The 27,517-nt window shown below is 42.2% G+C and overlaps 1 protein-coding gene across 1 annotated transcript in view; it reads left to right on the forward strand.

Annotated features, from left to right (window-relative positions):
- XYLT1 (xylosyltransferase 1) overlaps window positions 1-27,517 on the forward strand; it is a 176,138-nt gene that overhangs the window by 95,999 nt on the left and 52,622 nt on the right. Inside the window, exons 3-4 of the mRNA XM_058816084.1 lie at window positions 15,662-15,834; window positions 16,448-16,650. Coding sequence (XP_058672067.1) covers window positions 15,662-15,834; window positions 16,448-16,650 — 376 coding nt within the window. The remainder of the gene's footprint in view (window positions 1-15,661; window positions 15,835-16,447; window positions 16,651-27,517) is intronic.

Here is a 27,517-nt window from a genome sequence, read left to right on the forward strand (position 1 = left end):
TCATATATTTCAAAGCCTGCCTGGTGCTATATTAGTTTCCACAATAAATTTCCCAAGGTAAAGTGACAAACCAGTAATTTTTCATTATGAATCAGCTATCCATGAAAGATTGGATTTAGGTCAAAATTTATTACCCTATGGAACTGAAGCCAATATTTAACATAATGTCAGCTATCTTGATATTAGAGAATTTTAATGGCTATGCAATTTTATTCAATGATGAAGTTATTTCAGTTGTGTAGTGTGTGTCTGGGCAATTTGATATACAGAACCTTGAGATGAAAATTGGATAAACATGGAAAATGGTGATTGATTGGTGGAAGGTTGCAATAATGTCTGCCTTGATATACCTTTTATTGTTAAATTATTTATCTAATGCAATCTCCTACACTTTTAGTAGTCTTTAAGTTGGCATTAAATCGATGTTTAGGTCTTCACAGTCAGAAAGGCCTCATAACTCAAACTGATAAATATCTTCTAACACATCAGGAGGAATAATGATCCATCTTAATATCTGAAAGTAAAAAGGTGTTATTCTTTCTATGTTCTATGAATCCCTATCTTTATTCAGATAGTAACTAAATCTAGTGAAGAGTGAATAGGAATGTGAGTTCCTTTCTGCCTCAAAGGCAGCAATAATTTTGAAAATTAATGCTGGAATTTTATTCAAATAGTAGGAGGCTTTTCATTTTTTGAGGTGGAGATAGGAAAAAATTATCTTATGGAAAAATAGAATCTCCAAATGAGTTTTCATCTTAAAGCATTACAAATTTATTTCAACTATGCCTAAAACCACCCAGCTGCAATAACACAGAGGTGCCCTAAGTACACCTTCAGTGCTTGGTAAGTTTGTCCAGAATTCAAGTAGAATGTGAAGACCTTGCATCATCCCTGAATAATGCATTGCAGAGCTGCTGAAATATTTTTCATCATTTGCATAAATCTTGTGTAGAAGTAATTGTGATTTGACAGTTTTCTTTTCATTATCTGAGTTGAGAACTGAAACCTGTAATTGTTAGCTGGCCTAAACTGGTGTAGCTTCATTTGGATAAAGCAGTGAACCAAACCAACCCTGCAGCTTTTCGGAAATGCCATCATCTCCCTTTCGAGCAGCATCTGCCTGTGCTGAGGCAAAACAGAGGAAATCCTACATTTCTTCAGACTAATTGGATTAAGCAAGACTGGAAATTGTGTGATTCTACACAGGAGACATTTAGGAGCCCCCCAAACCTCCAGCTTCAAAGGGCAGTTTTTGTATCAGTTCAGGCTCCCTACCTGGGCCTGTTTATTGCTTTGAACGTTGCAGATTTACTTTTATGATTCATAATCATCCATAAAGAAATTCAGCTGTTATTTAAAATGCTCTGTTGGGAACGCTCAGTAGTTATTAATTAATAATGCATCAGTAAAGCAAAGGGCAGGTAAAGCTGCAGTTACAAGTATTGGCTGGGTCTCTGCTGCCTTCAGAGTTGTGGTTGTGTCTTGTTTCCCCAGGGTTAGCTCATCCTTGTGACTCTGGGTTCTCCTCGTCATACTCCAGGCACTTTCTGTAGAAAATACTGACTGGTGCATGAATTTATCCACAATTAAAAGTAAATCAAAATGCCTGTTAACATTAACAGGTATAAACTTACTCCCAACATTTTTTTTCAGTGCCAGAAACCTGTCAGGGACTCTTGAGAACAAAAAATCACTCAGTAATTTCTTTTAAATGAAGAAAATTTAGGGGTAAGTATAGAAAAAGAAAAAAGCACACTACAATCTACTTTGAAGTGCTTTTATATATTGCTAAAGAGTTTTATAGACAACAGTGCCAGTGAAGATCAATGCTGTGAATATCAGTGCAAACCTGGTGTCCGTGGGGTTGGAGATGGACGAACTGAATGTTGCTGCTTTTGAAGAAAAAAGAATGAATTGCTTGGAGATTTCCTGTACCCCTGCTGGCCCAGAGCTGAGCTCTGTTTGGCAATACTTTTTTGTATTTTTACTTTCATGCTGATTACCACTTGTGCAATGTGTCCTATTTTTGTGTAGTAATTGGTAATCTGGAAAATTTACTTTGTGTGCAAGATTTAATATTAGGTCCTGCTGTCATGCTGACAATGAATTAGCTTTTTGGACTCTATCATATGTTCTCAGCAGGCACATATGTAATTAAAATGAGCCCACGTTGAGTTTCCTATTAACACTCAAATCACCTTTGGCAAAAGGTCTCTGTGTTCTTTTGGGATTATACTCTGGGGCAATGTAATTACAGTGTCAAGTATAATTTTTACCTTTAAATACTTCTTCATTTACAATAATATTTAACTTTTCTATACTGGTTCGCCTTTGCATTTATAAAATGATTTTGTTCTTATAAAAATGTTGCCAGCACAGGCATTCTATTTCAGATGTCGTCTTCAACTTAACAAAGTTGTGCTGTTGAACAGTAAGGATTTGGTGTCAGGAGGCATTGGATTAGTTTACATAAAAAGTCATTCCAGAAATTAAATTATTTCATAAAGTTGGTACTTGCTGTGATAATAGGGGCAGGGTGATCCAGTCTCATACAAAAAGGGTGAGAATGAATGGTGTGTGTGTGGATAAACAGTTCACCTTCTAGCAAGTGTCTTGAGAAATAATATGAAGAGATTTTTCATCATTCTTTTAATGTCAAAATAAAGATGGGGGAATTAAATTATACTTGAAATAAATTGCAGCTCAGGTGTTTTTGATTCTTTTAGCCATAATGGAGGATTGTTAAGGAGGCTCAAAGTTAATCTGCATTTTTATAGATCAGGGATTGTTCAGAACTGGAACATGAGCAGAATTTGGCTCAGATATGCTAATTCTCTTTTGATTCTGATTTTACACTGTCCATTCTCCATTGATTTCAGAGGGGCTGCAGAGTAGGAGATGGACTGAAATGAATTCAGCAGATGAACTGAATGAAGTTCTGTTGTTACTACTCATTCACTACCTCCTTCCCTTAACCAATAATATTTCTTCTTGTCCCAGTTACAAATCACCTTTTCCTGTCCCCTCCCTGGGTGTGCTGGGTGTCTGGGGCTCTGAGCTCTGCCCTGCCTGTGCAGGCCACGGCAGCCCTGAGCCCCCACAGCCAGGGAGCTTGGGGCTGTTACTGCAATCCTCTGCCAACATTTCTTGTTCTTCCTGGGCTCTTTCTTAAATAAACATGTCATTTTACAATCTGTGAGATGCTCCTTGCGTTTCACACATTTTCATCTCCTAAATTAGGTTTACTTAGCAGTTTTGCAGCCAGTTGATGATTTTCATGCCCTACTGTACCATAAAAGCCAAGTTGTGAATGAATTTGTTTGGGGCTCTGTCATTTAGAGGAGGAGGAACTGAATTACATCTCAACACGAGTTGTTTGAGTTTGTTTTTTTTTTTTTTATTTTTCTCTTTTAAGCCTCCCTTTGTGATAGAGATGATCAAATAGCTTGTGTGTGAATGAGAGATGGCAGGAGGAAAACCCAAATATGGGAAAACAATACTGCTGGGTTACATCTAGACCTTCCAAGCAGTTTTTAGCACTTGTTTTACCTAATTAAAATGCATAGCAGCTTGGATGTGTGCCCTGTCTCACAGTGTGCTGCACCTTTAGGTTATTCTGGAGATCCACACTAATGCACAGCTCCCTTCTGCCAGGCTCCCCAGATTCAGAGGAGTGGGATGAGCTGTGCATGGGCAGAGCCTCCCTGTGCCCAGCTCCTGCTCAAACCCTGCTCAAACCCCAGGCTGGATCAGTGCCAGCTGCAGGAAATGGGAACTGCCTGGGGCCAAATTTAGTACCTGTGGCTGCCGACGTGAAATGAAGTTGCAGAATGGGAAGAGAGACTGAGGGGCAGAGTTAAGATAATTTTAGAAATTATCTCCATTACTATTTTTGTCTGTAAAAAGTCAGCATGAATTTCTTTGTTTCAGATGTTGCACAGATACTCCTCTTGTGCAGTATAGAGAAGAACCTTTTACAAGTAACTGTTTGAGCAGCTCCCTGACATCCAAGGGCCTCATAGACTTGTTAAAATCTGAGAGAAATTTATAGCTCATTTATAAGTTACGGTATTATTGTGAGAATGCATTTTGCATACAAATTCTCCCCAGATGCTTTTAACAGCAGCCAGTAACTTATTTAGTCAATAAAGTGATGTTTTCTGCACATTGGATTTTTTTAACAAAACTGTAATGTCAATTGAAATACAGAAAAATCACTTTATGTTGCTTTTGTTGAACATTTTCTGATGCTGGCAATTTGATTTTTCCCTTTGTTTTCCTTTAGTGGTATGTTAATGGGATCCTTTTATTCTGTGATGGAGTAGTGCAGTGCAAGTCCTTTATTTCAGCAACAAGACTCTGCTGTTTTGTTCTATCCTTTGCCCATCACTTTAAGTGTGAATATCCATCCTCATGAACACCAGCCCAAACAACTTCCATGAGAACACTTAAAAAATCAAGCTCAGTTAATTCATTCTAATTTGTTCCTTGCTGGCAAAAGCTTTGTATTGAGAGCTGTTTTCCCTGCTGTTTCAGAGGGGTGAGTGTTGAAGTGCTGACCCTGCCAGATGTGTCAGGGCTCGGGTTTGGTGCAGCTGGGCTGGGGCTCTGGAGCAGAGCAGGTGTTCAGCAGCTCCTGCTCAGGGCACGTTTCACTCGCACAGAGCCCGTCACAATGAACCATGGAATTCCAGATATGATTTTCAAGGCACCCTAATTGGATTAGAGGGATTGTGTTAAAGATATGTTGGCTATGAAATGTTTAGAGGATTAATGCCTGATGGTTTTTTTTTTTTTCTTTCTTAAACCATCTTTACTAATCCCTCTTGATCAGAAGCAGCTTCTGGAAAGCGTTCCAGCCAGGAAGGAGAGCCCAGCCCTACCTCACCCATCTCCAGGAGGAGAGACATAGGCTGTTATATGCACTGCACAGACCAAAACTCTCCCTTTTAGTCAGATCCAGAGTACTCATCGTCACTGCTGCTTTTTTTTTTTTTTTTCTGAAAAGGTGAATATTTATGTCCTTAACATTTTCCATATTAATGAACAATTTTGGGGTGTAAGGGTGGCCTGTGTAAGAATTAACATCCATCTGTTTTGTGTTTCAACCTGTCTGTATATGCTAAAATCTAGCTCAAGTAGTGCAGTGTCATTTATTAATCAGATGTTATTGTAACTGAGCACACCATACAATTACATTTTTGAAGTCTGCTGAAGGAACCAGTGTTAATTGCTTACAGTAGAATCTATTTGCTGGTGGAAGTGTCACAATATAATTAAGTTGTGTTCCTCTGTCTGACAAGCAATACACTCAGAGAAGATTGGTCCTTTTTTCCTTCTCTGTTGAGTAAAATTATTCCCATTCCACAATAACCCTTTATGTAGTACACATGGTAGCAAGGAGTACAGATGCTGTCTGGAAGCACAAAAGCTGATCAATTACAAAATAATTAATGTGTTACTTTTCACATGGGCAAATGAGAAGTACTTTGGGTCATTTGACAAAACCATTGCTTGCCAGTGTCCTCTGACATAATGGATATTTGACAACAGTTATGTGTCAAAAAATAAGTTATGCTGAAAAATGTATACTGAGTGGAGAAACTGCACTTGTTTCTGGGGGAAGCTTGTTTTTTAGATGTGCTGTTTTACTTTAAATGCTTCAGTTCCCTCTGTTTCCGAGCTAATCTGCCAGTGTATACAAACTCAAGGCATATATGTATTTATTATACCTACACATACATAAATCGGATATCTGACACATCTTTTATTGCCACAGTGTGAGATTCTTAGCAGTGCTTAGTCTTTGAAACCTGTAAAGTGTAACTCAAAGGGATGCAGGAGAAGCAGATCCTGACAGCTTTGCAGGGAATCTGCACAGACCTGTGCCATTTATCTTTTCTCTCTCTTTTGACTGTACTGTGAAATTCCCATTAATTTCACTCACACTGCAAGTGCCAGCTAAAACATGAGGCTAAACTTTCCCATTTTGCACCATGTTGGCACAGGGAACAGGAATGAGGGGTGATTTTTGTTTCTGCTAGTGCAGCCTTTATTCTCAGTACCTAACTTGACCTTTTCAAACTAGCTATATAAAATACATGTGAAAGTCTTTACTTTTTGGGTCTGTTTCCAACACTATGTTCATAATTATCTTGAACAGAGAATAAAGGCAGACTCTGTCCTTCCAATTCTACATTCAAAAAATAGAAGACAGATGTAATGGAATCTCAAAGGGAGGATTAACTTTGAGTTAGCAGACCAGATACTCATATGGTATAAATTCACTTGGTCCTGGCCTTACACCAGCTGATTGTAATGATTAAATGTTAATTTCTTGAGGTTATTTGGGGGAAGAGATACTTTACACAGGACTTGAAAGATGACAGCACAGTAAAACAGAAAGGGAAAACATTGATCAGGCAGGTAACAAACATGCTTTTATCTACCTATTCATTTCTTGGTAGTCTCAGCAGTACATAATATCTCCTGGGAGGTTATGTGAAGTAGAGATGTGTGTAATTGCTTGTGTTTTCACTCCTTATTGATTATTCTTGCTGTGAGCATGAGAGGAAGAGATGGTGTAAAGGTTACGGCGTGCCAGTCTCCAAACACACTGGAACAGACACTCCAATCAGCAGAGGATGTTTCAAATGCTAATTTGAACTATAAGCCTTGATATACTTCTGTTGCTGTTTTGCTTAGTATTTGTTATGTTGGTTGTTCCATAGTAACTGATTGACTTTGAAGTTTCTGTTCCTTGAAGGCTTAAACTTCCTGATGATTTTAGGCAGAAGAGAAAGTCTGAACTGAAATAAGGGCATTTTCTGCATTTTCTTCTTGTCCTGCACAAGATATCTAAAGGCTTTTTGGAGGGAAGGGAGTGAGGTTCTTCAGAGAAGAGCTGACTCCAAGGCCCACTGTTGGTTTTGGCGTGAAGGGTGGTGAGGCTGTCACTGGTGTTCCAGTTGGGATGTGATCCATCTGCAGCAGGAGGCCTGGCAGCCCCTGGAGTGGAATTCAGGCCACCTCAATCAGTAGTTGATTGTTCAGAAAATGCAAACTGTGAATGAGGTTTTATAAATGTTTCAGTCCGGCTTTGTGTCATTAGTTTTCTTGGGAGTGGTGACTTCTCTTGTATGACAAATTCCTGTTCTCATCAGTTTGGGGCTGTTGATGGGAGCATCCTTAGCAACAACCAGTGGTGGATAAGATAACTAAACACATGCTGCATTTCAATCCTTTCACTTCTTGCCTTCTGTAACCTTTCCCCTCCTAACAAGCACAAGTCAGCTCTTGGAGCACAATTGTCTCCTCCTGCAGTGAGCTTTCTGTCAGAGGAGGGTGGCTTCACATGGTGGGAAAACTCTCACACCTGATGTGTTAGCCAAAAAATACAGGACTGCTGTTCTTCCTTTGATCTTGGGTGTATTGTCATGGAACTGGTGCATTCAGGAGCTGCTCCACAAGTTCTGACTCTGAGCTGGGAATGGGCTGTGGGTTTGTCCTGAGAGCCAAGCTTGAAAATCTCTTTTATTTGAATTTCTTTCTAAGGCTGTGTGACAGAGGCATCTGTAAATAGTGGTCTTCCTCTTTTTTGTGGTTTCCAAGGGTGTTACCTCTCTAATGTCAAATCACAGAGTCAAAGAATGGTTTGGGTTGAAGGAACCTTAAAGATCATCCTGCCATGTGCCATCTGCCATGTGAAGGAACCTTAAAGATCATTCTGCCATGCTTCCACTAGACCAGATTGCTCAAGGCCTTATCCAACCTGGCCTTGAACACTTCCAGGGCTGGGGTATCCACAGTTTCCCTGAGCAAACTTGTTCAAGTATGTCACCACCCTCATGGTAAAGAATTCCCTCCTAATATCCAAACCAAATTTCCCTTCTTTCAGTTTGTACCCATTGCTCCTTGTCCTGTCCCTGCAGTTCCTGACCACAGAATCCTTGTGGCTGTTCTTGGATCTGCTTTACATCTCTGAAGTCCAGTAATGTCACTGGATATTGTAAAAATAGCCTGATGCTCATTTAAAAGGCATTTTGTATTCACCCTAATAACACTGATCACGATGTGCTAATTGGCTGTTAATTGATATGATAAACACTATTATTACAAGATTCATTCTAATTCAACATTAATTAATTTACTGTTGCTTTTGAGTGTTATTTATTCATGGCAGTCGGTAGGAATAGGGAGAAAATGCTTGACTAACACACTCCAGCAAAACTACAAATAATTGAGATTTGTCTCCCAGGAATGCTAGCATTTCCATAATTAGGATAGTCAGAAAAGCAAGCTTGTTACAGAGATGATTGGCCTGCCTAGATAAGTATTGTAGTAAATTAAGTTTAGTGTGTATTGCAAGTGCAGTATAGTGGAATCTGATAATTACTTGGTCATTTGCAAATCATAAAAATTGTTTCAGTAATGATTCAATACTGACTGCAAGATAGAACAAATTTTTTGTTTGAAATATGGTAGGCTGCTTCAAACCAAATGCTGCTTGCTTTTGCTGGATATTTAGTGAATATGAGTGTGCTGCTGCTGCACACATACATGGACCCTGAAGGTTGATTTTGAACAGTTCTGTGTTACTCAACTGCTTTTGCAGGTTTGTGATAGAAAAAATATCTGTCCTTGTTCTCAAGGTTTTTATATTTCTTCATTTACAATGAATTCTGCAAATCATGTGAAAAAAAAACCCACATTCACCAAATTTTCTGGTGCATGTTGTTGTCTGGATTTGTGTAATGGATGATGTCTGCTCCAATGGGTTCTTAAGTGAGTCTTGGAAATGCTGCATGCAGCACAAATGTTACACAACTGTAACAGGAGGATGACAAAGCTGGGGTGGAAGTGGTTTCTTTTAAATTCCCAAACTGAAAAATATCTTTAGGTTTTTTTCCCCTTAGAATAAAATAGAAAAAAATAATCTTCTAATAATCCTGCTGTGAATATGAAACAGTTCTACATGTATTCTCTTTCTACCTTTCTTCTTTCATGCCTTTTATTTTTCTGTTCATGGACAGCAGAACTGAACCCACATCTGTAATTTCAGTGAGTTTCCCTTTTTATATAAATTTTTCAGGGATGCAGAGCTGCTCATCAGCTCCCAAACTCACTGTAGAGGATCTCCCAGTGATCTCATGAAGGGAATTTTCATCTGTGAGGCAGTGACTCTTCTCCTCTGACTGCCCTAAGTTGATGCTGTCACCCTCTGAAATGATTAAAGAAGACACAAAATGCCCACATCAGCAGCTCCTTTGTTCCAAGGCAGGGCTTCTTCTTAGCATGGAAAGAACATTACTGAAATCTCTCTCTTTAGTGTTAAATGCAGTAGCCACTGAGTGCTTCTAAATTATGTCTCACTGCTTCCCTCCTGCCTTGCACTGATTTCTTGCTTATGGGTTACTTGATCATATGAAGTTATAGAGGATCATAAATAGTTCCTGTAATTTTTGATAGAGTCTGAGACTGAAAAGTTGTAAAACAGGGTTGTTGACATAAAACATTACTGCAAAAAATTTGAACATCCACTCCTCAGTAGCAGCAGGATTTCTGAAATTTTTTCCAAAGTGCTCAATGCTAACTTAGAGATAAAAAGTACAGTTAAAAGCAGTTTTAAGGAAATCTACAGAACACAACTAGCAATGCTTCATTCTGTAATCATAACCATCCCTCTCTAATCCCCATGCCTGGGGACAGTTGTGCAGATGATCATCTCACCTCTCCAACTTTGCTGAGTTAAAACCCACAAGGAGAAGCCACACCTGTGACCAGTCATGGTAATTTTCTCCTTCAGGAGCTTGGTTTGCTTAGCTAGAGCCCCTCACTGGCCTGGGCAGTGGATGGGCTCAGTGGGCACACAAGGTGCTCATTCCACTTTAGAGATAGTAGAGATCTTATTGACCACAGGAATCTTCTGCACAGTGAGCAGACCAGAGACCAGTGGGCATTTTACATATACATAATTGTAATAATTTAAAATGGATATATGTAATCAGTGCTCACCTGCAATCTTTTCTTTGACATGAAGATCTCCATGACTGAAGATTTCCAGGACCACCATGGAAACAAGTGAATAATTTCTTAGACTGGAAGTGAAAATTGGCATGTCAAAGGTGGGACCAATGTTGCTAAAGAAAGTTTTCTAGGTGCTGGCATCGGAAAAATTGTCTTTTCACCTAAGTACAATTAACACACACTGTGCTTCAGAAGTCACCTCTCCTGTGCAGGGTGTCCTCACTGGAGCAAGTCAGACCTTCCCCCTTGAGCCTGATGGCAAGAGATGCCCTTGCTGTGATGGACACTGGGGCTTAGCTCCAGCAGGAGCTCTGGCTCAGCCCAGGGCAATGCTGCAGTTATCAAACCCTCAGACAAAGACTTCTCTCATCAGGTCCTGGCTCACTGGTGAATTGCTCAGTGATATTTTTTGTGGTTTTTATGTAACCCTCCAACTACTTCTATTACTAGGACTGATACAAAATTTTTGTGTCCTAAATGAAAACATGGTATTTATTTATTTATTTTTGGTCTTGCCACCATTTGAACAAGGCAAACCTGTTTGTGCTTTAATCAAAATGGAAAACGTTTTTAGATAGAAGCCAAGCCTGGAAATTTTCAACCTGCTGTGTTGTTGAGTTGTGAGCAATTGAAAAGGAGTTTATAGTGGAAATCTGAGTTCAGCAACTACCACTCAGCTGGCTGTTGCAGAAATGGTCCCACTGAAGGGAATGGAGCTGCTCCCAGGAGTTTAAATAGTGACTACAGAGCTCTGCCTCTTTGGAGTGATTATGGCTCATAGTCCTGCTGTAATGACAGGGCTCCTGATTGCATTTATGGATGTAACAGCAGCAAATACTCTACTGAACTGCACAGCAATAACTCTGCTAATGTCCTCTGTCCACTGATTCATGGACCAAGGCTCAGGGTACACACAGAGCTCTGCTCAGGGGGACTCAGCAGCATCCAGGTGTCTCTGGGCAGGGGAAATCTGTTGGACTGCCAGGACAATACCAAACTGAGAACAGAAGGTGATGGATTGATTTACAAAACATAAGATGGCTCACAAAATAGATTGAAAGATTGCTTTGTGCTGCTGGGGAAGTGTGATCCCATTAATTACAGGAGAGGTAAGAGATCAGCAGGCTGGCTCTGAGTTATATTGGAGGATGATTGAGCAGAATGTGGCATCACAACAAATGTGAAAATGATTGTACTGTCTTCATTATTCTGGAATTCAGTAATACTGCAACAGTTGAAGATTAAGCTCTTAATTAAGAGTATTGATTTCTCTGGACATAGAAAATACAAGCTAAAATTGCATTAGGGCTGAGATTCTCCTGTTATCTTCAAAACAGGTACTGGTTTTCCTACTAACACATTGATGTCAGGCCTGTCAGGCTTTGAGCAGGAAGCAGAAGTGGAGATTTTACTTTTCTTAGTAAGTTTGTGACAGAGCAAAGTGCTGTGGTTTTGTTTTCAGTGGAGGCAGCACAATAAATGCTCTTGGATACAAGGGCTGGAAGATGAGCTTGGGTGTGCACTTCCCCTTCTGCTGAGGTTCCAGTTTCTCTGGGGCAAGGCAATGTGAGAAGCTGCTCTTCTATCCTCTGCTCCCATTGTGTAATGAAACAGCAAACTTTGAGGAAGCTTGAGACAAGTCCTGCTTCAAGGGCAGGGCTGTTTCACCTGTGCCAAAATGCCATCAAGAGGATGTTGCAATCACTCTGACTCATATGTGCAAAGCAACTTTGAGGGTAGAGCTGTGCTCCCAATATGGAGCTGTATCAATCATATTCTTTGTGAGTTTTGTTTTACTTTGTGTTAACATTGTGGGGGTTTTATTATGGTTTATAAAGCACTGATGGTTTTTGTTTTATATTCTATTGACATTCTGGACTTTTTATTAAGGTTTATAAAGCACTGATCTCTGTAAATTATCCCAGGAAAAGGGAATTCCCTAAACATGTAGGTAACTTCATTCAACAGGAAATACTCTCACACTCTGAGAAGCTTTCTTGGTGAGACGGAGTGACCTCCAGTCCCACTGTGCAGGAGGAGCTGGGAATTCTCTGTGTTGGCTTGGCGCATTTTCCTTGGAAGGGCAAATGATGGAATGTTGAGAGGTGACAAGTGTGGTGAAGGCTGGGAATAGGGAGTGCTGCAGACCTGTCCATGCATCTTCTGTAGCTGCTGGGTGAGAGCAAGGTGATCTTGGCAGCTTCTTTTTGCAGGACTGAAGTGACTGAGGGAGGAGATGGAATCATCACTGAGGCTCAGCTTTAGTGTATGGGGAGAATGCAGGGTAGTGAGGTACCCAAGTAGCTGTCAAATCCAAGTGCTTCTTAAAATCCGTTTAGATTTTTATCACTAGTGAATGGTAGGATGTTAAGTGAAGTTATCTGATGCATTTTCTGTGTATCCTGTCCCAGCAGCCTGGAGAGGATGAGCTCCTACCTGAGGCAGCTCATCAATATGTAGGCACTGACATGATGAGCTGGGCTTTGGTCTGCATGGGCTTTATAGAAATGAAGTGGCTGGAGCTATTCAGGTCTTGACATTGCTCATACAGGTCTGAAGTCCTGCTGTATTTTTTAGTAAGCAGATCCTCAACTGAATGTTTCCTGCCAATTTCATTTTCTTTGCAAACCAGGCTGGTTCTTTATCAGTGAAGTAGTTGCAAAATAGAGGGTGCTGAGCAGCCATGAGCTAAAACCAGGGAAGTGACAGCACAGAGCAAAGTAGCAGGTAGTCTGACAGATGGAAAAAGTGTAGCATTCTTCCTTTGTGAAACTTCAGGCAGCCACAAATAGGATTACATTTAAAAAGCCATAATAGTATGCAGGTGGTAAATGCAAGTATAAAAATCCTAAACCTAAAAGAGAAGGAAGGAAACTAGCACATGAAAAATAACGTTTAGAGAAGGAAAACAGAAGAGAACAAAATAAGTCACTGCAGGAATTTATTAGAGAAAACTGATGCAGTGAGGTGGCATTTCAGGTGAAAATTTGAGAGGATTTTGTTCTCAGTAATTGCTAGATAAATGATAGTGTGGGTATTGACAGCAAGTTAGATTAAAATAAAAGGCCCACAATATGACTAATTTAAATTCCCCTCACCTTCTGCATATCATTGCAGAAAATCACTGATTTCGAAAGAGAGGTATCCAAAAATGTAATGAAAACCACTAAAAATATTTGAGTTCATTGATGGGACATCATCAGCTTGAAATGAAAACAGTTTAAAAGAAAAATGGCTTGTTTTTGCAATTGCAATTGCCCTTCATTCCCCTGTCAGTTCTCTTTGCAAGCACATTTTCTTTCTCTCACAGTCCCTTTCTGTCCCTGTCACTCTGCAGAAACCCTGAGCACGTGCATGGCAAAGCTCATCAGCTGCACAGGAGAAAACAGTGGAACTGGGCATAGGCCAATGGCCATAATAAACAAACTGCAAATTATAGAATAAATTAAATTTAGGCTATCTTTCTAATGTTTTAACACTCCTCTGAGACCTAGGTGGAGGGGTTTTTTAAAGAAATACCATTTAAATTGTTTGTGTCCCGTGTAAAGTTAAGAATGACTTATGGGGCTGGAAATTTCCTAATTTCTGAATACAACAAGGAGCAATAAAGTTGCATTAATTTTGAGCAGCACTATTGCACAGAGGTGTTCCTTGAGGGGCTATGAACAGGGAGGGTGTGTTCCATGGGGCTGGGAGCCTCTGGGACTCTGTGCTGTTGGGGATCTGTGTGTGCACCGCTGCCTTGTAGCCCTTGTCACAGTCAGCAAAGGGCCCCTTCTAGGCACAAGGGACACCTCTGACATGTACAGCTTCCCTGGCAAAAACAGACTCTGACCTGGAGAAGTGTGCTAGGGAAGCTCTGCTGAGGAGAAGCTTGAAGAGAGAGTTGTGGGAGATGTTGAAACCATTCCTATTCCCTTCTGGGATGTGCTGCTCCCATTGCAGCAGCATCTCTCTCCCATGGCTGAAAGTGTTTCAATTACTCAAGGGCATTTCAGTACAATTCAGGACATCATATTGTCCATTGTTTGATCACCTAAACAGTGCTCTACAAACATTCAGTTGGTCTGTTTCTTCCAAGTTTATACTACTGTCTTGAACAAGGAGGAGATGCCCAAGGAGGATTAGGCAAAGGTCTTTTTTTTGTGTCCAACCTTTATTTTGTAATTATTACATTTAGAAAAGAAGAAAGCTTTTGGTATTGTTTCATTTTACCAACATATGTTTCCAGTTTCAGAAACCTGGGGAAAAGTGTCTTTCCCTCTCTCTTAGTCTCACTTCACACTTGGCAAATGTCTTCCTTCATGTTCCTTACATCAAATCAAACAGACACGAGCATGTGTTTTTAATAACTGTAGGAGATGTTTTGGAAGGTGCAGTGGGCTTTGTAGCTGCACTCAGGCTGTTTGATAACTGAGCCCAGGAACAGCCTCAAATTTGTCCTACATTTGCCTGGAGCAAATGTCTCCACTGCCTGCAGGAGGAGCCTTGGGGTGGTGGGGATGTGGAGGTGGGAGGAGAAACGGGCATCACAAAAGGCACTAAGTGCAGAAACTGGTAACAGCTCAGATCTTAGAAATTCAAAAATTGTACCTCTTGGCAGGCGGGCCTCACATCAAGTATCTTTTAAGGCAACACTATTCCTTTCATTTAAAAAATAATAAAGTTAAAATTTGCAAGAGGAAAATTTGGGCAGGAGGAAGATTTTTGGCTTGGAGGTACTTTCCTTCCTTGTCTGCTAATATTCAAAATTTCAGGTTCTTTCTAAATCATTTTTGTTGAGAAAGGTCCTTACAAGGTCAGAGCACTGAAGAATGGTGTTGTTTCATTGAAGAATGAATGTTGTGTTTTGGATAAAATTATGTTTTTCTTACATTGTGTTCTGGTTTTTGAATTGCAGAGTGGGTACACAAACCAAAACCAAAGCACTTTAAATTTCTTATTAGAAATGTCCCTCCAGCTCTTCAGTTTATCTGCACATCCTGTCTGAACCTCACACTGTGGTGTTTGCTTTAGAAAAGGAAGGCCAGAAATTACTCTGTTAAAATAAAAATGAACAGGTATTTTGAATTGTATTGGAAGAGCCCCACTCCTCCATGAAAAAGTGAAGACATGCAGGTTGCATTTAAATGTTCCAGGGCACATCTGCTGTTACAAATGAATGCTATCTGTCAGTAATCCTCAGCAGCTGTTCAGTAGCAGAGTCCCACCAGCTTCTCAGCAGAGCTGTGCTGACCATGGGAACAAGCAGCTTTGGCTAAACAGGGGGTTTCCTTCTGAGGGAACACCAGCCTTGCCAGTGTTTGAATAGTTTGGGCACGAATTACAAACTTGGAGGGGATTCCTTTGAAGGTTCTGTACTCAGGAGGAGCTTGATACAACTCATGAACATCTGGGTACTTGTCTGTGCTTGTGCAGCCTTGTTCAGGATGGTGCCCAAGGGGTGAAAGGACAGCCCTGTGTGGGGACAAAGGAGAGGGGTGCAGACTGGATGGGACACGGGCTGCACCCCCATGAGTGCTCACCCTGCCCTACAAAGGCCTTTGAAGAGGGAGCCAAGCTGGAATGTGTACTGCTCTCTGCACCCTGCCCTGTGGATACACTCAGAGATGTCCTGTGTTTTGTTTTTGAACAGGAAAAGCCAACAACAATGTTCAGTGGGATGAGGACTCCGTAGAGTACATGCCAGCCAACCCAGTCAGGATCGCATTTGTCTTGGTTGTTCATGGCAGAGCTTCCCGGCAGCTCCAGCGCATGTTTAAGGCTATTTACCATAAAGACCATTTTTATTACATTCATGTTGACAAGGTAATATATCACTGGTTATAAATTGCCTGTCTCACCATCTGTCAGCCTACCCATCCTTGTCATCTTCTTCATCTTCCCTTTACCTCTGCTGCATAAAGTGCACGTCACTTTTTGTCTCTCCATCTGTTACATGTTTGGAGCCCCTTTTTTTTTCCCCTTAATTTTTCTTTCTTGTTATCTTATTTATGTAACAGCCTTCATTTCTCCTTCTCTGTGATGAGTATCTCCCCTTGTCTGTCTGTTGTACATTTAGTTAGCAGTAACTGATAAGTTGGTGCAGAGTGAGGATGGAGAGCTGACCTGAGGTGCCTTAGGCTAGTGACACACTGTAAAAGGGAGGTGGTGGCAGTCACCTCCTTTACAAAAGCCCTTTGGGATCTATGATGACAAATGGTGAATAAAGCTAATCACACTGGTTAGTGATTATTGTAGTTGTAATAACAAATATTAACCAGGGTTCTCTGCACATTTATCAAAAGAAGCTTGTGTGAAATAGAGGGCAAAGCAATGGCAGCACTCAGTGAGTCAAGAAGCAGGGTAGGCCTTTAGTGAACAGAGGGAGAGACAATTTTGGACTGAATAACTTGAATGTCTCACTCTTCTCTCCTTAAAGCGATCCAATTACTTGCACCGGCAAGTGCTGCAGTTTGCCAGCCAGTACCCAAACGTGAGAGTGACCTCCTGGAGAATGGCCACCATCTGGGGAGGAGCAAGCCTTCTGACCACCTACCTGCAGACCATGAAGGACCTAATGGAGATGAGTGACTGGCCCTGGGATTTCTTCATCAACCTCAGTGCTGCTGACTACCCTATCAGGTACAGTGAGTATTTTAAGGATGCACATGTTTTGTTCCTAAAGGATGTATGGAGATAAGCAATGATAAACAATGACATGTCTGTGCTGTGCTGCAGGAAGCAGAGGAGCAGTTTCTTTTGTTTTACACCAGAAAACTCCTGTTGGTGAGCTGGTGTCTGACAGCCACAATTCAGCCAAGTATTCAACCACCTGCCTGTACCCTGTGTGTCTCCCCTTTGCCTGGGGGGCACTTTCACTGAGAGGCTGCTCCAGTTAGTCATTATTTCCCACAAAAGGGGTACCTGCAAGAGAGGATGAGGAAAGTAGCCAAAAGTGCTGGAGCTCAGCAAATGAAATCCAGGCATGGAGAGATTCCTCTTTCCCAGGGCTCTGATTAACTAACAGTGTCATTTGATGTCTCAGCAAGAGTTGAAGGTATGAATATAGATTCAGGTACTCCTCTCCCTTCTTTTAGTACTTTTTCTGTGGAGGATAATGGCTGTGGAAGTGACAAATAAGTTGCTAGGAGTCAATTATATCTTCAGCACCAACCGTGTCCTGAATATCCTCACTCAGATGGCATCAGGCTAAGAATTTCACACCCCATCACATAAGTCTTGTGGTTTTAAATGAAATTATATTCTTTCTGGATTTACATCACCCAGGCCTCAGAGCTGCATTCAGTAAGTTTGCTATGTTGTGCAAAAGTAGATAGCTTGTTAAAAACCCCAACCCAAAAAAAAAAAAAAAAAAAAAAACCCCACAAAAAACCCCAACAACAACAACAAAGCCACCCAAAAAACCCCCAAGTGTCCTGAAGCTGTTTTTAGGTTTAGGTTGTAAGAGTTATTAAGAAGAAGGAAACACAAAATTCTTGTGGCTTCTGTTTCCCTCTATGCTGAAATGAACCAATGAAAGGGGAAGTGACCTTCTTGGGCGATTTCCTGATGATACAACTTGGTTTTAATACTCCTGGAAGAGATGCTTCCACTGGTGAGGTTTCTCCAAGATCTCCCTCAAAGTTTGAATCCCTTCCTGAAGGTGCTCTTGGACAGAAATTGCCACTGAAGTGAACAATGGCAAAACCCCTGAGCCTGTGCCTTAGGAAGGATTTTGTGAGGACTGACAAAAGGCTTTACTGCTGATGCTCAGTGAAATGCAACACATTTTGGGGAGAAAGATTAGAGCACAAGACTTACTTGAGACTGCCTTGATATTAGAACATGGGGACTTAAATTAAGAAATCATAGTATTTAAACACTTTTGATGTGCAACACGGAGAAAACTAACAGTTTTGACATATCAACCTTGCTTATAAAGGAGAGTATGTAGTTTTCTGTATATCTCTTGAGTTTTGGGAAAAGCTAGCTTGTTATTCCTGATTATTCACTTTCCTGGTGAGGAATGCTGTATTGATGCTGAAAAGTGGACTAATGCAGGACCATAAAGGAATAAGTAGGTGATGGCACTGTGATTTAAACAGGATAAATTGCAGGAGAGTGCTGAAGGTCTGGTGTGGTTGTACCCTAGTGCCTGCAGGTGTGTCCAGCATTCCTGTGCTGTTGAGCCCACCCCAACCACTGTGCAGTGCTGAGGCCATGCCCTGGGGCAGTCTGAACTGTTCCCAGTTCCCTGGGGAGCAAATCAAACCCCAGGGCCAGATGGGGTCAGTGCCTTCCAGACATGGCCATCAGCAACCACTGGCCTTGTGGGGCAGGCTGCAGCTGGTTCAGCGGTCATGGAGTCTGTGTGATGGTGCCATGCTGTCTTGCAGTCATTCCAGCTCTGCTGGAGAAATCCCAGGCACTTGTTTCTTCAGAGAGGGAGCTCTGGAAGGTCGTGCTTGTCCCTTGCAGCCGCTCTCAGAGCTCTGTGGTGGCCTTTTGGTGGCTCTCAGAGCTCTGTGGTGGCCTCTTGGTGGCTCCCAGAGATCTGTGGTGGCTTCCTGGGGGCTCTCGGGGGCTCTCAGCAGCCAGGCAGGCTCTGAAGTGCTCACTTCCCTTCCTGCCAAAGCACTGTTACCAGAACTGCAGGGAACATGCTTCCTCTTCATCCCATGATGCACTTCAACAAAAAATAAGAAACCTTTTTGGTGCTCCAACTCCACTGACACTGACTTACAAGTAACGTTAAGTGTTTCTTTTAATATGGAATATTACAGGTATACCATGGAAGGTCTTGTCTCATCAAATATATATATAAAAGTCCATTTAATTTTCATGGTGGAGGTGCTATAAATTATTACTATTTATAATCTTTAGGAAGGCATTACCTCTCTGCATAACCCAGAGAGAGCTGATTGTTTTTTCACGAAATAGTAAAGAGGGTGTTTGGGGGATTCTTTTTTTTCTTTCAGACTCCATGCCATGATTTGTCAGATAATGGACTAGGGGCACTTTACACTTCTCTCTGGTTAGTCATACTGCTGTGGGTTTTGCTAGGTTTCCCTGCATAAGAACATATGAATTTTGTAGATTAATAGTTTTTATCCAGAGCTGCTTCATATTAAGCTTTTGCTTCCCATCTGCCATTCCATCTGTAATACTGAAACCTTTACTACTTCTCTTCTGATAATAAAAGCTAATCCAGCTTTCTAAGTCAAAAAGCCATACTCAATATGTGGGGTTAATACAATATGATGAAGCCTAAATCTGTCCAGGGAGCAGTCTGGTCTGTTCACAGACTACAGTGGAATTGCCAGGAGCCTTTCATCCTTCAGAAGAGATGTCCAGAAGCAGATGTTAGGCATCATAAAATATAAAGGCATGGGAGAAAAATATTAGAACTATTCATTTTGTGAAGGAAACAATTAAAAATATGTAAAATAAAACATATGCATGCCAGGAAAATCCAGATACCCTTATTATTCCTCCTCATGCCTGAATGTTTTGTTTGTGGAGTCTGTAAGCCCAGCACTAGCACAAAGGAGTTTCTAACCCATGTGCTTCTCCTTCTTACTGAGTACAAACCACTGGCAAACAGTCTGGACACAAAGGTGCCTCCAACAAAAGTGCTTCCCTTTAATCAAGAGGCAATATGTTATTTATCGGGCTAAGTGAAAAGATGTGGTGCATGATCCACCCTTGACTTCATTCAGCTCTGTTAAACATTCTCAGCAGGAAAAGGAGGGGTGAAATGGTTAAAGACAAACCTCCACAAGCAACTCAGAGATGGGAGTTTGTGTGACTGTCCCTCCTTTTGCTCTGGGCTTGTGAATAAAAAAGGAACAGATTTGGAGGGTTCTCAAGAAATCATCTCTCACTGTCACTGCAGTCACAAAGAAATGGAAGAAATCAGCACCTTCCTTCCTTTTCCTTAACTTTTTTTTTTTTTTTTTTAGTGGTATTTTTTCATAATTTAAAGTGTATTCTTTTGGGAGCCTCTTTCAAAACCTTATGGGAAAGCTATTGATGTCTTCAACCTCTTACTTTACATGGCTATCTATTTGCATTATTTATTGTCTCTGACAAACAGCATAAAGTAGTCAACCTTATGTTCAGGGACTGAAATTTCACTCCCAACAAGGTGAACTATGGTAGAGCATCTATTCATGCTGAATGTTTAATGTGCATTGCAGGAGTCCTTGGATAATGTGGCAGGTGAAGTGTTGCACCACTTAAATTAAGGAGTTTAATGAGATCATTTAACAGTGAATATCGTGTCAGTGCTTACCTGGCCACAGAGCTTGTATAAAGAATAAACATAATGAAACATTTGAACTATTTGTAATTTACAGTAAATCACTGAGCCTCAATCACCAAAGGGATCACCAAATCTAATTGCTAGCTAATGCTTGGTCTTTATAAAGGTCAAGCAAAATTATTAGCAGAAGCTTGGGGAGTGCTTCAGAATGGTAAGAAAATAAAGTGTCTTATAGATGGAGCCAGGAATGCAGATACAACTACAATTTCCATCCTGGGCAATCAGGTATAACAAAAGAACTTAAATGAAACCCAGTGAAACTACTTGTGTTTTGCTGCTTGGCATTATTTTAGGATGAAGTTGTGTACTTTCCATAAAAGCCTGTGTTGGGAAGCCTCAGTTAAATGAGACACATTCAGCAGAAGTTTGGATCTGGTGCTTGAATGGAAGGTGTATCATCATGAAAATAGCAGCTGAGGTACTGCACACTACAGGGAGTGAATGGAATGGTCTGACTGGCCCTGCTCCTTTAAGCGGGTGCCAATGTGGAGATTATCTTTGCCAACCAGAATAACACAGAAATTAAAAAACTGAGCTAGCAAATAACTATTAATTGACCTGCACTTGCTTCATTGTATTGCCCTCTGTTGGTCAAGGTGACATTGGCTGATAAAAAACCAAAGTGATGCCTTCTAAATGAGGTCCCTGGGCCAGAGAAATTTGCCGAGAGTGAAAAGGTGGGAGTGCAGGGAAGAGATCTTCAGGTTTTCTTCTTGTGGTAGGTGAAAATAATTACAACCAACAGATTTTAGGAAGAAGTTCAACCTTTGGGAAAAATGCTTTAGCACTTTTTCAAGTTATTTTTCAGGTGCTAGAACTACCTGGGAGATCATGTCCTTGTTTCTGCCACTGGCTCAGTTTCATCCCCTGCAAAGCATGGGTGACCACCATTCTATAGAAACTACATCAGGGATGATTTCTGTTCTGTTAAATTCACCATGACCTGCCCCATTTCACCTGTGGCCAAATGACACAACCTTTGGAGCAGGTGACAGGGAGAAGAAAATACAGTTTGCCTGGAGTGGGCACACCAGACTGGAGCTACCCAGCTGCTCTCACACAACATCTCAGCTTTTGCAATGTGCAGGCTTGAAATGCAATATTGGAAATACAGGAAAATCTCCTCTTAGAGCTGAAACAAAGCACTTGGCTTTCCCATACAGCACTCTGGCTCTGGGAGAAGTGCCTGAGACCCAGCTGTGCCCTCTTGATGGCTGTGAGCTCAGAAATCCCCAAGCCAGCAGGGCTGATGCGAGCTGTGCAATGGCAAACAAGGCAAAGCCATTGGCTCAAGAAGTTCCACTCTCTCTGTCTCACTTCTCATCAATTTGACTGGACTTAATTTAAAAATTCCATGTCTCACTGAGATTCAGACTTCAGAGCTGTCCTCTAGAGATATCTCCTTCCTGGCACTACATAAATTGGTGCTGGACATGAAAGCCTGGATAAAGAATACTGACTTTCCAGGGCTGAGTTTGACCTTACACCCCATATGAAGTGTTGCAGTGCTGATCTGAAAAGCAAGCCTTGCCACTAGAATAATGTACCAGGCACTGGGCAAATAGTGCAGTGTTCTCTGAAGTGCCCTTTGGAATGTTATCCTGGGCTGAAGCAGTGCTCAATCCTCTCCCTGCATCCAGAGGGGAGTGCAGCTCAGGTGGCTTTTGCACTACAACATCTGTTCAGATGCCAGAGCCTGAGGTTTTTATCTCAGGATTGTCACCAACATTGTATGTGGCTTTGTTTGCTCGGAATATTGTTATCTGGCAAGCCCGATATCAATCCACTCTTAATGCTTCACAGGAAATCTTTTTTTCCTGTCCAAAAGGAACTTTATCAGTGTTTTTCTTGAATCTGCATTCTCTGAGAATTTCAGATTTGCTTCTTTCTTTAATCCCTCAAATAACCTTTTCTTGTCTTCTTTCCTCACTTCGCCAGCGCATTTGCTTGAGATTTATATATATATTTTGAAAGTTATCTTTTTGATTTGCTGTTCCACCTCTCTGTTTTACTGTTAAGTTATCAATGGTTGGGAGAGCAGTGGTTTTGTGCATGGTCACAAATGGGTGGGGTAAAATGTGGAAATTATTGTGGCTTAAAATTTTTATTTATCTCTGATGTTAACATAATGATTTCTTCAAGCTGGCAAATGTTAGTGATGAGAGGCCCAACCCTTCCTCTGTGCAGCCACAGCAGCTGGCACTGCTCCTTCTGCCCTCCCCTCCTGGATTTAAGGATATAAAGCAGCTTTTGCTTTGGGGAACTGACATCTGCAGCTCATAGTAGCTCCTATGGGTATTTTGAGATGTGCTCCATAGCCTGAGACTGGCCACAGGAATAAATGCACCCCAAACTGGAATGGGCTGTCCAGGCATCTTTACTGTGCCTGCAGATTAAAGATGTGTCAGTAAGGCACAGTTTTAGAACTGGATTTTTACTCCAAGTGCTCTTGTACTTGGCAGCATTGGCGCTGCTGATTGCAGTGTGAGCATGGAGCCCCTTCTCTCTCCCCAGCTGAGCTGGTGTCTGGCCCCTGGGGATCTGCCTGGCAGAGGAGCTGCAGTTGGGTGGGCACTGCCCCTCTGAGCCCTGCTGGGCTGCCTGGCTGGTGGCCCCTTCTCCTCTGGCTTGGCTCTGGGGCTGCTCACAGGGAGGTCCTCAAGCAAAGAGCCAAAGGGTTTTCATCTGTTTGCCATTTGCTTTCTGGATGTAATTTATTTTTTACTTATTTATGACTGAGAAAAAAGTCTCTTTCTTAAAAAGAGTTAAATGTGAGTCTGCCCTGGATTCATTTGCATTTAGTCTGATTTATAAACAGTAACAGCACAAATGTTGTGGTAATGTGCACTAAAGTTCCATCTTTTGTCATCAGGATGCTCCAGTAATGCCTGGAATAGTATTTTTGTGAGGGTGACCAATGTGTTGGGGCAGAGGAAGGCAATGAGCAGCATGAGGGACCTGGCCAGCTCTGTATTTCTCCTTCACAGCTCCAGGGATGTTTACAAAACCTGTTTTTCACTTACAACTTGTCTTTGTGGACAAATAGTGTGGGGTGACCAAGCCAAGAAGAGAGTCCTTTGTGCAGAATGGTTTTTGTACTTTAAAACCATGGTTAGGAGAATTCCCCACCAGCTGCCCCATCCTGGCAGGCCCTTCCCATGGCATTTAGTTGCTCACTGCATTCCTGGGTGAGAAGCTCCAGTGGAGTTTGAGCTGCAGTGGGATGTTGATCATCAGGGAAATCCCAGGTGTGCCTTTCTGATAACACAACATGTGCTGTTATACCCTTGTGTGCTCTCTCACAACTTTGCTGCAGTGACTTTTGCTTTGGATTAACTCTGAGGTGTGTAACAGAAGCTGCAGAGGAACAGGTCCTTGTGGTGTTCACCTGGGGTTTGTGAGCAGAAACTTTAATGTGTCTTCAACTCATTTGAGTTTTTCTCGGTTTTTTTAGAAAGTTCAGTGAAATCGTTATAAAAATTCCAAAAGCTAAAAGTGCTTGAAAGAGGGAAATGTTCCTATAAAGGCATTGCATTTTAAATGTGCTCTCCCTTCGTGGTCCCGCTGAATTCTCTCAGGAAATTAAAAATCTGCTGAAATTGCCATTAAGACACTCTTTTGTTTAGATTTCAGGATGCCACTTACAATAAAACAGCTGCAAAATAATATCTGGTGGCAGCTCAAAGTGAACATAACACAACATGTGCTGTTATACCTTTCCCAAGTCACTCTTAAATAGTTGTGAACCTAAAGGCTGTTAAAGGCTGAGCCAAAACGTTGTTCTGATTCAGTCTTTTAGTGGTGATATAGAAATAGGAAGGAGAGAGAGAGATGAATAAATTCTTTCCCTTGAAAATAGGGCTAAAAGCCAAAGAGTTGAATGGTATTTGAAGATTTTTCAGGTCTTGCAGCTCTGTAGATCAAATGCAGGATCTGTGAGCCTGTACAGTGCTCGGGTGGCTTTCAGGAGAGTTGGGCACCTCTGTGTGTGGTGTTCTTGGGCACCTCTGTGTGTAGTGTTCTTCATGTTCAGGGATGTGCTGCAGAATGCATCTCTTTTTCCAAAGCTTCTTTTTATTTTTCTTTCAATCCTGACTAGTGCTAACTGGTGAAAACTTTGTATCTTGAGATGTTGTGGGAGCTTTGACCTGGCAGTGCAGAAAACAGAAATCCCAGACCAATATTTTGCTGGGCAATCTGAGTTAGAATTAGGGCCCAGCTGGCTTTTACAATTGCACCTTACTACAGTGGAATATTTCTATTCTGCCCAACCTGCACAGAGCATTTGTGTGACGCCTCTGAACCTGCCTGAACCTACAAATAGCAGTGCTGAATGCCCCCGACTGTTTGTGATGGCCCATCTGTAGCTCCAGGCTGATGGGAGGGGATGAGGCCCTAAATGGTTCATTGTAGCACATTCCACTCTGCTGCATGCAGTTTAATTATATCCATCATTCAGCATTACTTGATGAACCAGCTGTAGGCTCAAGCATCCCTGAGCTTTCATCAGGATAATTGCACTGTTTGCCACATTAGGAACTGGTGTGGGGCCAAGTCCTTTTCAAATGCAGAGTTGATCTTGGTTTAAAAGTTTGCTGCCCCAAAAGTCACTTCTAGCGGGTAATCTTGCAACAATGCATTCTTGGGACAGCTGAAGACTAAAAGGTCTATAAATCCAAATTGGTTATTTGTGTCACCTTATGGCTTCAATTGAAGCTGCCTCAGATGTTTTGGCAGTGGCTCGGCTCATTCTATTCATGTGATGGGATGCACTGTGCCAGCCAGGTGCAAGGTAGCTTCAGGTGATTTCCGTGGCAAGGGCCTGCAGGGCCCTTGGCTCTGCTTGCCCTGTGAGGGTCATTGCTAAACCTCTGTACAGCTGGTGTTGTGAAGGCACTGGAGCTGTTCCCAGGGGCTCAAGTTGTGTTACAGGTGGCAGCTGTAGAGCTACAGCTGAAGGCTAAAACACCCTGATCTTTCTCTCTGTGGAAAGCTGGTGCATGTGGTGTGTCAGGAGGTACCAGGGCTGGGTATCATCACAAAGTGCCTGGGGAATAATTTGTGAGCCACTGCAGCCCAGGAGGGGAGAGCAGCCAGGAAATGGCTCCGTGTCACAGCCTGTCCCCTTGGCAGTGCCAGGAGATCATGGTGACAAACTGCATCACTGAAGTTCACGTGCCTTTTCTGGAGCTTTCTCTTGAGTTGAAGCCATGGTTCTCTTCTGATGGAATAAGGCTGTGTTGGTTGCAGCTCACTGAGCACAGCAGAGAGCAGGGACATCAGCCTCCCAGCCTGCCAGCTGTTTTCTCAGCAGCCCAGTTATACCAGGTAGTGGATCTGTATGTTCCCATTTCAAACATCCTCTCTGCCACAGGTTTGTGCCTCACATCCCAGCTCTGCATTCCGCACTGACTGACTCCAAAACAGTCCCAACCAAGAGTAGGGCAAGTCATCAGGTGGCACAAATTATCAAAATAAGATCATTGCTCAACCCAAATAAAGGTAACAAAATGTGACCTTTTGTTGTTAAAACCAATTAAGTTTCTTTCCATCAACTCTCAGTTCATTATCCCTTTCACCCCCCAGGCCCTGTTCTTCCATCTTTTCAGTCTTGGTGCAGAATTAATGCTAAATCCCATTAGCCTGACCCTGTTTTCCCTGGTTTGCCTTCTGGCCCTCTGAATTGATGCACTCGGACAGGTTGGTTCAGCAGCTCAGGATCAAAGGGAGTGGCAGCCCCAGGAGGAGCTGCAGGAAGGGGCTGTTTGTAATAATTCTCTTTACTTTTGAAGGAGTTTGTGGAAGTGCCTCAGCAGTGGGGTCTCACTGGGCAGCTGAAGAGCCCTGGGCTGCATCCCTGGCACAGAGAGCAGCACAGGGACCTTGTGCTGGTGGAGTGCCCCCACTCCCCCTTGGGATAACTCCAGTCAGGAGACTGAAGCTGCTCACTGGATGAGTGTGTATTCCCTCTGGTCTTTTAGAAAGTGTGAGATGAGGGAAAATGTTTCTTTACCCACTGCATCAGAAGAACCACCTGCTCTCAGGGCAATGTCACACAAAGCTGGCCAGCTTTTGTCCAGAATCACACTGCAAATTAAACAAGAAGTGGCAAAACCCAAAAGTGTTGAGTTTTATACCTTGAGCTCTTTTAGCACGGCCTTTCCTGCTTCCCTTCCCAGAAAGAGGAGGGTAGTCTCAGCTCCCTGCTGCTCCCAAGCTTAGTGTGAGCAGTTTCTGGTTCTTTATTGACATGGAACCCTGTGTGTGGCAGCAGGGAGTGTGTCTGTGTCACTATAGGACAAGAAATAACACCACACAGGCATGCAGCTCTTCCAAGGTAAAAAGAGCACTTATAATTTCTGACTCTAATATTTATAGATTTCTAAAAGTGACAGTGGATTGGAGGATGACAGTGTTATTTCTCCAATGACACTGGACAAACTAACAGTCCATTGAATTTCTCTTCTTCTATAAAAGAATGCAAACCAATAAGTTATTTACATAAAGTGTGTGAGAAAGTTTGTTACAAGAATGTAAACATCAGAAGGCTTAGAAAAACTTTAAAAAAATCAGGGTGACATCTGTGAGCTTTGGGGAGGATGCTGGGCTGGACCATTTGGGAGCAAGCTGTCCTGCCTTCCCTGCTGGAGCCAGAGGTGGCTGCAAGGAGGGGCTGGGGCAGGGTGGCTTCATCAGGGACAGAGCAGGGAAGGCATTTTCAGAATCCTGCATGAGCTGCAGCAGGGACAGAGCAGGGAAGGCATTTTCAGAATCCTGCATGAGCTGCAGCAGGGACAGAGCAGGGAAGGCATTTTCAGAATCCTGCATGAGCTGCAGCAGGGACAGAGCAGGGAAGGTGTTTCTGCATGAGCTGTCCCTGGTGGCTGTGGGCTCCTGCTGGCTCTGGGAGTCTCCTGGGCAGGGTGGAAATGGCTCTGGTGTGACAGAGTGGGGACAGTGGGGTGTCAGGGTGAATCACCACAGTCAGAGGGAGTGAATTATCTTTCAAAAACTGAGAAATTACCAAAATTTGACATTAAAGCTGGGTAAGTGGCACCCTAACATCCAGAAAAGCAAAGATATCTCACAAGTCTTAAGCTGCAGGAGTGTTGCAGGTGATGGAGGCACACACAGCTCACATGGTGGATTTTAATCCAAGCTGGATGTGCTGAGTAGATCCATCCC

The sequence above is a fragment of the Ammospiza caudacuta genome, chromosome 17, assembly GCF_027887145.1.
Source record: "Ammospiza caudacuta isolate bAmmCau1 chromosome 17, bAmmCau1.pri, whole genome shotgun sequence".
NCBI lineage: Eukaryota > Metazoa > Chordata > Aves > Passeriformes > Passerellidae > Ammospiza > Ammospiza caudacuta.